This window comes from Triturus cristatus, chromosome 6, assembly GCF_964204655.1.
Source record: "Triturus cristatus chromosome 6, aTriCri1.1, whole genome shotgun sequence".
Classification (NCBI taxonomy): Eukaryota; Metazoa; Chordata; class Amphibia; order Caudata; family Salamandridae; genus Triturus; species Triturus cristatus.
In genome coordinates this window covers 429,870,360-429,885,287 of record NC_140589.1, presented here as the reverse complement: position 1 = coordinate 429,885,287, position 14,928 = coordinate 429,870,360, and the positions used below count along the sequence as shown (strand labels likewise).

General features: G+C 42.9%; 1 protein-coding gene across 1 annotated transcript in view; it reads left to right on the top strand.

Annotated features, from left to right (window-relative positions):
- Positions 1–1,053: 1,053 nt before the first annotated feature.
- The window catches only part of ELOVL5 (ELOVL fatty acid elongase 5), an 800,547-nt gene continuing 786,672 nt past the window's right edge, over positions 1,054–14,928 (top strand). The window contains exon 1 of the mRNA XM_085610846.1: positions 1,054–1,083. Within this exon, the coding sequence (XP_085466972.1) occupies positions 1,069–1,083 (15 nt within the window). The 5' untranslated portion in view covers positions 1,054–1,068. The remainder of the gene's footprint in view (positions 1,084–14,928) is intronic.

Here is a 14,928-nt window from a genome sequence, read left to right as displayed (position 1 = left end):
GTTTTGGGCACTCTGTAGATAGGAAGATTTTGCTGGGAATCTTTTAGGTAATGCTGTGGCACTGCATGAAGCATTGACAGCAACCATAATGTCACTGTCCACCCTCATCTGTGAACAAGTAATTGCAGCTACTACAGCAGTCTGAACCACTGCTTTTGCTGCTACATTAGCCAGTGAATTCCCTGCAATGTGCTTTCCAACATGCTGGTGACTCTGTCTATGAATTAAAAGAGGTTGTGGCAAGAAGTCTTTAAGATGTGCCACCTTTCCCCAAAGTAGTTTATGCTTGATAGTGTTTCCTTTACAGTCTCTGAATCCATTCAAGCACAGATAATTTAAATGTTCATTAAAAGACTGGACATAGTAATATGAATCACACACAATGAGTGTGTGGAATTCAGTATACTCTAGTGCCAGATTTAAAGCTTTCAATTCAGCCAGCTGAGTGGCACAATCCCCTAGGGATTGTATAAAAGTGTTTTATGAATCGAATTCTCCACTCCTTATAACACCATGTACTGCTGCATATGCAGCGCATATCATTGTTAAGTTCCAACAGTGGGCTTGGCTGAACCATCAGTTTATATGATGCAATGGGTCAAATTACATCATGGGTTTTTGCCAGTTAGTCTATGCCTTAATACAGCCCACTTTCTTGTGGCACACCCTTAATAAGGCATTTTTGCTGCTAAGCTCCTTTTCTGTCCCTGTGATGGATTGTTGGTACAGAGTAGTCTGCACTATATCCTCTTTTGCAAACATTTTTCTACATTAAGGTCTGTGTACATTTTACCACTTCTGAGGCAGGAAATTTAAGGGAGTACAGAGCTGCCATGGAGTTCTTGCAGAAGTTATCTACTGTGAGGTTATGCTACTCGATTGCAGTTTTTATAGAGCGGGTCAGCTCTTCACATTTCTCAGGAAATTGTGCTCTCTCTGCTTGTGCCCCATGCCCCTTCTTCAAACACCTGTGATTTCATATGAAAATAGATTTTAATGATTGCCTTTACAAATCTATGTCTTATTGTATTTTGTTTTTATAGATATTGGCCTTCCGGAGAATAAATAATGCAAGAATTTCAAGTAAGATTTTATTGAGAACAACACTTTTCACTCTTGCACTTTATGACAGGTTCTTATGTTTGACTGCTCATAAAGGGTTAATTATCACATTCTGCAACATAGCAGGCCTATTGAGATTTTTGTTAACTGATGCGTTCTGTAACTAGCGAGCAATATTGTCCTACTACACTATACTGTTACTCTCTTCTCTGCACTAAGCATTTAAAGACTCATTTAGCCAGCCGTTCGATGACTCACGCTTCTCTGTAGCTTTTATATATGAAATATTTCCTTTTTATCTATACTTTATAATTTTTATTCAAAATCCAATAAAGGATTGGTTGACTGATTGATGCGATCATACTGATTAAGAGACAAAATGTAATTGGGCACAGGTTATTCTTGTTCATATTGGAGAAATTCTTGTGTGTGTAAAGTGGGGTCACAGAAATAGTCAACATCAGTAGGTGTTGAGTAGGTGGCCCACTGTATCCATCTTGGATGTAAGGCTTTCGCCTTAGGAACACTTGCCTTGGTAACAGCCTCTAAGGCTGGAATAGGAGTAACCACAATTATGCGTTTCCCCTGACCTGTGTGAACTGTAGTCAATATTTTTTCTGTGGATGCAATGCATTTCAGCATTTGAATATAAATGCGATTTATAAACAATTGGTACAGTATCCCCCTCGTTAAAGATGACATATGTATAGCCAGTAGACCCTGCAATTATGCGTATCACCAAGTTAGTTATGTTGACACAAGTGTCTGGATGCAAGCATGTCAGTTTGCAATGTTCTCAGAATCTGAGTGTGCTCTGGTGTCCAAATACACTGGAAAAGTCAGTACGAATGAATTAATTAAACGGTTTAACTGGTTGTGCATAGTCTGGTATGTATTTGCTATCCAAGTTAAGAAAACCTAACAGTGATTATAGCTTTTTAATGGTGTTTGGTGATTGTAAGAGGGCACATTTCTCCAAGAAAATGTGGTGCAAGGCTTTTGCCTTTATTAGACAGCTCGCATCCCAAGAATAGGACACTGAGAAAAGCAGTTTTTGTTTTTGGGAAATTTAAATTGTTGCCATGTTCAGTAAATCCCAAAACAATGTGACCTACTCTGACTAAGTGTGTGTAAGTCATCATCGGTGATATATATATCATCAACATAGGACAATGCTTCTGAGTCAATTTCATGTAAAATTGATATTATGGCAGAGAACAGACCTGGTCTGTTCTTATACCCACGAGGAAGTCAGCAGAATTTATTCTGGATCATTAATAGGGTGAACACTGTGAAGTTCCTGCTTTCAGGTGATATGTTTTGGCAGAAAAAGCCATTGTAAATGTCTAAAGTGGTTTGGTATTTTTTGTGCACTAAGTTGTTCATTAGTGCTGTGCTATGTGAATTTTGAATTACAAAAATACGTGTACAACTATTTAAATGTCTGTAGTATATGGCTAACATAAAGGTATGATCTGGTTTAGCTACCGGAAACAATGGACTGTTTATTGGTGAGATGCAAGGTTCAATTATGCCTTGATATTCTAGTTGTGTTAGAATTTCCCAAACTGAGCATTTTGCTCCGTGTTTCATTAGATATTGTAGTTGCACTTGCGGTCTAGACCTTATGGGTATAACTGCGATAAGGTGAATCTTTATCCCAGCCTATATGATTGCAGTATAATGCCAGGGATTGTGCAAGAGCCCACTCTGCAGCATACACTTATTCGGCAACTTCAGGAACAAGAGCGGTGAAGGACGATATTATTATATCTTCCCCTTGTGGGAATTTTCTAACAAACTCAGGTGGCCAATCCACTTCAGCCAAGAGAATGCCACAAGTGTTGGTTAAATAAATGTTACCAGAATATTACTTTAATCGTATACAGTATGTCACCCTCTATTTGGATATCAAAATCATGTAGTTTGTCAGGAGGGCTAACCCACTGACATGGTGTTTCAACGTGATTAAATTCATTAGTTGCTCTCGAAACCCCAGAAACTCTTGAAGATTCTGGCAAACTATTGTGACCTCTGCTGCACTGTCTAGCAGTGTCAATGTCCTCGTCTTGTTCAGAAGGACTGTTCTCAATATGTGTGGCATATTTAGTGGAAATACCTGCCACTTTCTTCTTTTTGAATTTGGGATTTTGTTGTGGAAATTTCTCTTCCTTTTTAGGTCGAGCATCAGTGATGACCTGTTGTATCTCTCTGTGTGGCTTTGGTAAACCCACCCATTGCTATTGGCTATTTTAGCTACAGCATTCAGAAATATTTCTATTAAAGTCCCTCCTTTGTGTGTTTAGCTCTCTTTCTGGCGATTTCACTCAGAGAGTATTTTGGTCGGCCATCACACAGTACAGCGTGTGATGGCCTCTCTTCCCTCCTCCCATCTGTTTTGTAGTTTTATATAGCGCAAACCCGAACCGAAGGTCACCAGTTGAGGACACATTCATTATTTAAAAGGCACTGGGAGATTAAGCGATTTGCCCAGAATCACAGTACAATCACTTTCGTGCTCGTTCTGATCGTAGCTCTGCAGTGCACTTCTGCTCGCACCCACAGCCGGTTTATTCCATCTCTGGTTTCTTTTATGGCTTCCTTGTCACTTAGCAATTGAAAGTAAGATGGATTTGTGTGATTTCTTCACTGTGGTATGCTTTCTGTACATGTAAATCAAATGGGAGAGAGAGGAAAAGGGTTGCTGTGGGGGCTAGTTCACTTCCCCTATTTAGTACAATGGATATCAAGAAGAACTCGCTCACACTTTAGAAGCTAGATGTTCATGTATGGGAAAAGGCAAGCCTGTGCGCCCATCTGTGCCTGGACGCTGCCAGCTGCCAGGAAACTCTGCCCATCGCCATAGAGGTAATGCAAAATGCCCCCGCCAACCTACTTGACCTACTCTAGAGCAGTGCTGGTGGAAATCGGGAATAAGGCTAACAACATTGGGTGCAAAGGGAAAATATCAGTAGAGAATGGCCCTCACCTAGGCAAATGCCCACAGTGCGATTGGTCCACGATCTATTCATCCCAAACAACAGGCCCCCTTCACCCTCACCCCATAAACCATCAAGCAGCAAACAATCAGGCGCCTAGGGAGGGAAAGCAGAATAAGGTAGGGAAAGCATGTACTTTACAGGGCCTGTACCTTAATGCAAGATTTATCCCTAAGCACACAGCTGAAATCTAGGACTTGCTGGATGATCTGAAACCTGACATCTGTTTCTTTACAGAAACCTGGCTGCATAAACAAGCCACCCCAACCCTGGCAATCAATTTCCCTGAAGAATACACAGTGTCCAGAGTAGACAGAATAGGTAAGAAGGGGGGAGGTCTGGCTATTGCCACGCGCTCAGCGCTGCACATTAAAATCATGGACACTGTCTCCACCCCCAGCATGGAGTTAATGGTATTTTTGCTAGAGCCTGCCCATGGCTTAAAGTGGTTGGGAGCTGTAGTGTACCATCCTCCTGGTGAAAACAAGACATTTTTCTGTACTTCACTAATGGAATCCCTTGCTCCCTACACCCTGCAAGCAGACAACTTCCTATTAGTAGGAGATTTTAACCATCATTTAGATACCATCTCTAACTCAGACTCCGCATGCCTAATAGCAGCCATGGAATCGTTAGGCCTCTCCCCTAAAGTATTTAGCCCCACGCATATAGTGGGACATACGCTGGACATTATCTTTACTAACATCCAGGATGTAGTAGTAGAACCTCCTGGACATTAAGCTGGACCGACCATCTGGCTCTAGGATTTTCATTGGAAATTCTCAAACCAGTAATCCAGCCCCAATATTGTAGAGATCTTGGAGGAAGGTGACAACAACAGCATTCAGCTCCACGTTCACTGCCCCCTCATTTGATAACTGTGTGGACAGCGATGCGGCATTGGAAACTTTGGAGGCCTCGGTAATCCAGGCCCTCGATATCATTGCCCCGCTCAGGGTAGGCAAGATCTGGAAAAGGGCAGCTCCCGCGCCATGGTACACCGAGAGCCTCAGGAAAGAAAAAGCTGCATGCAGAAAGAGGGGAAGAAAATGGAGAAATTCAAAAGGAGAGGGGGACAATTGGCCTACAGAACAGCACATAGACCATATCTAAACAACTGCAATATAGCCAGAAGATCGCATCTAGGCACAAGAATTATTGAAGCAAAGAGCTCTTCTCAAGAACTATTTAAGATCCTTAAGGAGTTTTCTAACCATAGAGTAAACAATCCTTCCCTCCCGTCGACTCAAAAGCTATGCGACGAATTAGCGAATCATTTCAAGCAAAAGGTCGATAAAATCTTTTGGTCCTTGGGCACAGAAGAGGACCTCATGGTGGTATCAGATCTCCCGGAAGATCCCTTTTCTCCCCGCCTGGAGTCCTTCTCAGACATTACTGCTGAGCAAGAACAGCCCCTATTAGCGCACACTAAATCGGGCTCCCCGTCAGACCTGGCCCCTCCCTTCATCATCGCAGACCTCGCACTGCAACATATCATTAGCCACGGCCACCTTCCCTCTCAAATGGAAAAAGGCTCAAATAAAACCTTTACAAAAAAAAGCATTGACCGATCCTTCAGATTTACAAAATTATAGACATATCTCCCTCCTCCCATTTTTCTCTAAGGTCATGGAGGCTCTGATCAATAAACAACTTATGGGCTACCTTGAGCAGAACAACCTACTTGATCCTTCTCAGTCAGGCTTCCCTGCGCGTCATAGCACCGAATTCGCACTGAGTGACTGAACTGATGTTAGTTCTCCTCAACTTGTTGGCAGCTTTTGACACCATCTCTCATAGAATCATTCTGGATAAGCTACGAGAGATTGGTGTCAGAGAAATAGCCTTAAATGGCTAAAAAGCTTCCTGGCCGGCAGAACACATTGTGTCCAATTGGAGACGTTCACATCACAAACCATGGTTGTGGACAAGGGGGTCCCTCAGGGATCCATTTTAAGCTCCACCTTGTTCAACATCTATGTGTCTTCTCTGGCCACAATTATAAGATCTTGTGGGTTCAATACGATCTCGTACGTGGACGATACCCAAGTGATAGTCACTATGGAGACGGATCCCACGTTGACCAGAGCAAAGTTTAAACACTGTATGTTAAAAAATAGTCACTAGGGTGACTGTTAACTTCTTACAGCTTAACTCCAATAAAATGGATATTCTGCTGTTCGGAAAAGCAGAGGAGCTATGGACCCCGATTGGTGGCCATCAGAGCTCGGCAAATCTCCAACGCCAAAAAAGTGGGCCAAGAATCTGGGCATCATAATTGATGACAGACGTACCATGGAGGAGCAGGTGAAAACCATCTCGGGCACTTGCTTCGGTGTGGTACGAATGCTGGTAAAAATCTTCCCCTGGATCCCCCTTTCAGCCAGAAAAGCCCTTATACAGGCACTTCTAGTCAGTAGACTAGATTATGGAAATTCTTTACTGGTAAGGATTAAGGAAGACTTACTTTCCAGTTTGCAAGTTGTCCAGAATACAGATTCACGTCTAGCCCTCAATCAACCTGTCCGCACTCCATCAGCTCCACTTCTTCAGCAACTGCACTGGCTGCCTATTAGGAAAAGAGCAGTTTTCAAGCTCTTGTGCCTAGTGTTCAAATCACTCCAGGGAATGGGTACAGCCTATCTAATGAAGAAACTAAAACCATACATCCCCACACGCCAACTGAGATCGAGCAACCAACAGCTGCTTTGCCCCCTGAAAATCAGGAGGGTCAGAGTGGGAGGCCGCTCCTTCTCATACCTCGCCCGTCCACTGGAACAGACTGCCAGATGACATACGAGCTTGTTCGAATTTTAGACAGTTCAAGAAACTGCTAAAAACTGGTTGTTCTGTCATTAACCAGTAATCCTCAGTCTGCTGCCTGTCACTTCGGCACCAAGAGATCCCCCTGGGGATGATTCGATTGCACCTTACAAATCCAAATAATAATAATTTTAAAAAAATACTTTTTTATGGAAACCCTCACTCACCAACCCAGTTGGGGGCATGCTTCATCATCGGGTCCCACCCAAGGTGCCGAATGCACCTCGGGTGTGCTTCAACGTCGATTTACAGCGGAGCTGGTTTTTAATGTGGTAGGTGCAGAGTGGTGCTATAGAGGTGAAGTTTAAAAACTGTCCATTGGGTCTTTTTTGACTAAAGGTAAATATTTTGATGGTGGGCCCTATGGCAGTACTCTGTGGCCGTCAGTGTGGTGGAGGACAGGTTGAAAACAAAGTTTGGTTCCTGATATGTGCTTCCTATGACTTTGGTCCGCTTGGTCCTGGTTGGGGTTCCTTGTATTTGCTTCTGGTGTGTACACACGGCGGGTCCAGTGGGTGAACTGAACCTTGTATTCAACCTGTCCTCTACCACACTGAAGGCCACGGAGGAACAAGTCCTGAACAAAGGACTCACTTTTGTCCCCTCCGCTTGCCTCAACAAATTCCAACTTCTGTGGGAACTGCTGCATCTGCCACCTTACCCTAACTACAAAGTCTCTGGAGCTGGAAGAAGGCAAAACATGGCACCTCAGAAAGCATACTAACTGCAACTCCACATGTTGTTTACCTGACTGGGTGCCCTTGTGGCCTCCGCTGTATTGGCATGACCAGCAGAAAGTTTAAGACCAGGATCAAAGAACACCGGAGAAACATAGGCTGCAAAAGGAACACCACAAGGATGACATAACACTACATCCAGAATGGACATACACACAACTACTTCAGGTGGGTCATGATAGAACAAATCGCAACCACCACCACGACAGATGAGAATCTCCTATTGCAAAAAGAGCAGCAGTGGATTTACCGCTTATCAACCCATAAAACTGGGTTAAATGATAACATTCCTTGGAACACACTAAACAACCGCAAAATCTACACACGGAGAGAGGTCTAGGGACACCCCCAGTACCCCTAAAGATAAAGGGCCAAACGTCTTACCCTCTCCACTACAGTACAAATTCCACGGCTGCGCATTACTCCCATACCGAACCAACATCATCAGTATGGCTCAAACTCATCACAAATCCACCAGAATGTACTCAGTGGGTGGCCATATGACTTGGGAACACACCAGCCTGAGGACATAGGCCTGGACATTTTGCGTACAGAGAATGGGTACCCCTGCTCTCACACGAGTCCCACATACAAACCTGACCAGAAGTCTATTAATTACAACAGGGAACTCACTGAATACACACTCCTGGCCTCCCTCTGCGACATTGGTAACAGCGAGGCCCCCTCAACACACTGGGCCCTGGTCATAGACCACATATGAACAACACATAGTAGTTCTACATATTACCCCATATGTGTTTTTAACTATTACGACACTAGGGGACAGACCCCATGAGCTATGTACACTCAAGGATCCCCAGTCTCACCAACAGACTCAAACCGTTAAGTCTATCTTCACTGCCTATACCTCAAAAGACAACCACTCCCCCAAATGACGTCACGCCGTCCAGCACCGTGACGCACACACTGTCAATCATACCTGGTGGTAGAATACAGATATAAATGCTGGGTTTCCCTAGCTCACCCACATCGACGGAATCCCGAGCAGCAGGCCGAAGCAGGTATGGGAAGCGGGCAGACAACCTTGATGAAGGTGTGATTATAGGTCCTGCCTTCTCGTGGGATTCATGTTGCTCATGATGAAAAACTCATCGTAAACTCAATGAAATTGCCTTAGTTACGAATATACTCACAGTAGCGCATACAATTCGGTACTATTGAGCGGTTATGCACAAGCGCCACCTTCCGCTTCACTTTCGCATTATTCCGCAGAGCGACCTGACACGGCGCCTAAGATGTCACAACAATTTTGTGCGAATACCAGAAGCAACTTTCACTATATGTTCATGTGTATGATTTTGTCTGTTTCTTTCTCTTTACATGCTTTAAGCAACTTTAGGAGGACACATCCTCCCTCATCACCGCACCTTAGCGTGTGCAGCACCACCATTGGTCACATAAACCACACCTGACCATCACGTCTATTCACTTAAACACTAACACATAGGTCCTGAAGAAAGCCAGCAAACGTTGCTGCCTGGCTGAAACATGTAGACCTGACCTTTTATTACAGGATATTAGAGACATAATCTAATCTCTACACATATCCACTGTTTTTTTTTTTTTAGTACTGCCATAGGGCCCACCATTAAAATATTTACCTTTAGTCAAAAGGGACCCAATGGACAGTTTTTAAACTTCACCATTAGAGCACCACTCTGCACCGATCACACTAAAAACCAGCTCCGCTGTAAATCATGCGTTGAAGCACACCCGAGGTGCATTCGGCACCTTGGGTGGGACACGATGATGAAGCATACCACCAACTAGGTTGGATGGTGAGGGTTTTCATAAAAAACAACTGGTTTTCCCACACATGGACATCTAGCTTCTAAAGTGAGAGCTAGTTCTTCTTGATATCTAATGCTTTCTGTACACCCTAGGTCGGCCCGCAGCGCTCATTGGAGGAGGGAGACCACGTGACCGAGAGGTGCCAATGTTCCTCTTTACAGGTGTCAAGACCCTCTCAGTTTTTTACACAAATATTGGGAAACAACAAAATACAAAAGGTGACCTACTACAACAACGCTGCAGTCTACGGTGGTTACCCCTACCAGGGAGTAAATGGTTTTGCTTATAATGCCACTTAGTCGCAGTACCCCCAGCCTTCACCACTTATGGAAAGCGAGTACCATCAGCCAGCCTGCTACCTGCAGTCCCCCAGCAGCGCCCTGCCTCCCCACAAAGCCAATGACACCAGCGAGAGTTGTATAAGCAGCCTGTCCTCCTCCCAGACCCACAGGACCGACCAGCACCAGCCCCCGCAAGAGCGGGTGCCGCCGCCCTCCATGTCCCCACCACAGCACACTGGCGCCAGCCCCGCATCCCTCACCAAAGCCTCCGGCGGCCTGGCGTCACCCACCTCATCCAAGCAGAGCTTTCTGTACACTTTGAAGAATTGCACTTGCAGTCCCGTAAACAGTCATTCTATTTCCAAAATGTCATGAATGACTATCAAGTGCTGCATAACAAGTGGGTCAGTTTTTACAGGCCTGCACCTCAATGTCATAATCCTAACAGGAAAAAAACAACTCATTCACAGATACACAGTCAGTTTCACACACATTGTTTTACACACACGCACACATACAGTCCTCACACACACACACTCAGGCTCACACACAAAGTATAACCGCTCTACCGTTCTTAGAATTTTTTATCAAATTTCAATTCATTTAGAAAAAATACATTTTGAAGTTTCACCACAATTGTAATCAACATGCATCCTGAGTAAATCCGATGAGCAATCACAATATATGTATTAATGGCGTAAAACTAATGCTTTTGTGCCTTAGATTACACAGACAGAGCCACCTCGGCTTTGCAGTTAATATGCACATATACACACAAACCATACTAATAATTAAACTGATGTGATGTAGACATCTACAATTTGAATATGAAGTGCACTGTAACCGCAGGAAGTCCGACAGAATGATGCAGTATTTGATTACAGCACTCTGTCTCCTTCAAGCATTTGCAATGCAACAGGTCTAGCATTTACGCGAGTTTGAGCTATTGGCATTGTAAATGACAGTGCCTTTTATTTATGTTTTCGTTTTTGAAACATAAATAAAACGCATTGTCATTTCCAATGCCAATAGCTTAAACTTGCGTAAATGCGAGACCTATTGCATTGCCAATGCTTGTTATATGATGATGTCAGATGAGCTTTGCAAATCCTTTCTCAGTTTTACATACTCTTCGTGCCTGCACTCAAGTCATCCCCCTCTCTCAGAGCTTTGTTTGGATGACTCCTGAATGGAACGTGAAGGACATGTATCAGTATCCTGATACCTATCAGACTGTTTAAGTGAGTCACGGTTATGAAAATTGAGATCCACCCTGTGGTTTTTTCCCTTTATTTGTTTGTTTGTCCCAGCATTCTTTAGAAGACTCAGGTGCCTGTTTGGTGTTATCTTTTTCCGAATTACTCTTAAGCTGTGGCTTATTTGGCCTGGCTCCCAAATTATCGATGTATAGGTTTCATCAATACTTTTTGGTAATTCGCTCTTTTGGTCCGCAACGGCAACCTGTGCAAGCCGTTTACCTGCTGCCAATGCTACTGCCTAAACTTTAATATTACTTAAAATATTTGAGGAAACTATGGCATTGTTACCAATTAATTTCATCCCAACATCCAGGGCAGGGGCAGCCCTGTATTCATTTTTAATCTGTTTTAACACTTCAGGCAAAACAGCAATAGATGGTGTACCCTGTGTTTTGGTATAAATGGCAGCAAAGACGGTGTCTCAGGTCTCACGGTGGGGTACCCATACCAAGTGGTAGGCACATTGTGAGAATTCTATGTTTGTCTTGGAGTCCCGTATTGGGAAACACTGCTTCAAGCTGGTTTGTTTTTTGTACAACCCAAAACATAATTTTCTCTCATCTGGTGGGAACTTTACCCATAATTGCATTGATAGTAACTGGGCTAATTACAGGCACAGCTAACTGCAGTTGCGTAGCTTAAACAGCCCTACCTGAAGATGCTGTTATTGTTCGCATAACAAACTGTCTTAAGCATCTGTAAAGTTTGACTAGACCTCTGTAAAGAGTATGGAGGTCTGCAGTATTTAATGGTGTTAAATTTGGGTATGGTGTATAGGACTTGCCATGTTGCTCCCTCTTTGCGGAGGGGACCCAGTCTTGCATTGTTAAGTGTATGTAGGAGGGTACCTTGGAAACAATTCTGATATCCTGGATATGTTAATAGCATTCCTGAATCTTCATTATGCCTATATTGACCAGGTAATACAGCTGGAGTGTATGTGGGGAATGTATTTGTATTGGCATCACCTGCAGGAAAATTAACTCAAGAATAGAATGCCTCTGTTTTATATGCTTCATAGTTCTCAACCACGATGGAAACATCTTCCCCTGTAAGAGGAAGTCCTTGTCATAGCAATAGTGCTGTAACAGCATGTCTATAATTAACAGGAATAATTGCTGCTAGTGCCATATTTAATTAATGGAATTCAAAGAAAAGAAAGTTCGGGGGTGATCCTTTTAAAGGTTCAAGCTCCAACAACCTTCAGACAAAAATAGGCTTATCTATTAAGCTGTGTAGAATTCATCCCTAACACCACAGACGTCTCCGTATAAGGTGAGAAGGAGCCTTGGGCACACACAAGAACTACTTGGGAGACCGATTAAATAAGTACTTGACCTAGAACGTTAGTGGCACCATGTCATGGGGTTCCTAAGAATTAAGTAGGACTGTGTATTTGGACAACATAAATGTCAGAATATGAGGACTTAGTTCACACATAATATCAGAATATCTAAGTCCAGTTCCTAGCAAGCTCTCAGTGTCCCGTCTGAACCCCTAACCTTACCAGGGTACGGGATGGTATCTTCAACCTTGAACATGACCACTCTAATTCCCCAAGGAAATCGTGAAAACACATATAACCTTTTGTTGTTTACTTTTGCATGTCCAAGGTAAACACAAGGAAGATACAAATTGGCTTTTCAAACATCTATTGAAATAATGGTATAGAAAGCATGAGCTGCAATTAGTAGTAGGATGAAATAACGCATTGTAACCAGCATTACAATAATGGTAAAGAAAATAAACAGTTCAACCATTATAACATTATTATGTGATTATATGATTATATAATTTATACTTATTTCATACTACCTACACTATCGAGAGCATAGTGGGAGTACCCTCTGCCAGATCCATTTAGACAGCCTAAACCCCATACCTGTGTATGATGTGTAAGAAAGCCGATCTGGTGTAGAGCAGGCTATGGTATTTTGCAGGATGACGGTTTGAGTCAGCAGGGCTGCAACTCAGTCACAGTGCACAGGATAATCCCAGCAGAAGTGGTCCTGTGCCCAAAATTTAGCACAGAGGCAGTTTATGCCTCCTGGAGAAAGGAGCTATCAATACTTTGAGTAAAAACAAAGAAATAACGATAAAGCCAGCGGACAAGGGGGGTGGTATAGTCATCATGGATCAGGATAAGTACGATGCAGAAATCACACGCCAACTGAGTAACCCTAATCATTATTTGGCTCTGCCTTCTGACCCAGTGTCCAAAATCCGCGACAAAATTTTGTCAGTTACCAATCAGGCCCTTCTTTTAGGCATTATAACAAAAAAAGAACATGCTTTTCTAAATAAACCTCACCCTAGGACGCCGGTCCTATATGTTCTTCCCAAAGTCCATAAAAATTCCTCTGAACCACCGGGTAGGCCCATTGTTTCTGGGTGCGGCTCAATCTTGGAGCCACTTGGTAAATATATCGATCATTTTCTTAAAGAATTTGTCCCATTAACAACTACGTTTGTACGAGACAGCACACACTTGATTAATATTATAGAGGATTTTCCATTCAATGTCGGATCAGACCTTATGGTCGGTCTTGACATTGCATCTCTATACACAAATATTCCTCACAATGATGGACTCGCAGTTATAAAACTTTTTTGGGATACTAGACAAAGACCTGCTCGTATCCCCAGTGATTTTATCTTGGAGTTATTACACATTGCTCTCACGAACAACTGCTTTCTTTACAAAGATACCTTCTACCTTCAGGTGAAGGGAGTCTCAATGGGAGCTTGCTTTGCTCCAAATTTTGCAGTATTGTATGTTTACCATCTTGAAACTACATATGTTCTATCTACCCAGAATCCTTTTTTGACTAATGTCAAACTCTGGCGTCGCTATATTGATGATGTTCTCTTGTTTTGGCATGGTATACAAGAAGATTTGGAATCATTCATCATTTGGCTGAATAATTGTCAGAGCCATTTGACTTTTACGTCAGATATCAGAGCAAATGATCTGCCTTTTCTTGATTTGACGCTACATTGTGAAGATGGTACAGTGGGTACTAAACTTTATCGGAAACCCACCGAGCGTAATACTTTGCTAATGTACAATAGCTACCATCCGCGTAGTTTACGTGATGGCCTGCCATATGGACAGTTCCTTCGAATTAGAAGGAACTGCAAATGGCGAAAAGACTATTTCTGTGAAGCAGCTATCTTAACTGAAAAGCTTATATGTAGAGGGTACCCGAAACATCTGGTACGAAGGGCCTCCAAAAGAGCTTGGTATTGCCACAGGGAAACACTTTTATCTCCCTCGCAAAGAACTCAGAATCAACGCATTCCATTTGTCAGCACATATAGTCCCTCAAGTAACAACGTTGGGAAAATAATCAAGAAGAATTGGACGATTCTTCGCACATCTAGTCTATATGAGGATCCGCCTTTGTTTTCCTATAAAAGAGGGGATAATCTTTCGGATAAATTGGTACATGCAATTACATGGCCTGTGAAAGAAATGACGACCCCGTCTGTTACATCTATGTGGGACTTACCGCCTGTTATTGGTCACTTTAAATGTCAGTCATGCATTGCATGTGACCTTACTCTCAATACCAAGGTTTTTGTCACAATTGATCATACTTATCATTTGAAACATTTCTCAAACTGCCGGACTACTAATGTGATTTATGCAATACGCTGTCCGTGTAATTTGTTATACATTGAACAAACCACCCAGATGGTAAAACAACGGATCAGCCAGCATAAAAGTCGCATCAGATGCAATGTCGAAACGGCTCCATTAGTCTCACACTTTAAGCAATTTAACCACACAGAAAATGATTTGACGTGGCAAGTAATTGATCGGCCACAATTACCACCTCAAGGCGGCGACCTGCAACTTCTACTTTATTGATGTGAATGTCGCTGGATTACCCGCTGTAATTCTGTAAATTGTGGTTTAAATTCCCTTGATGAATGGAACTCTGTATTGTTG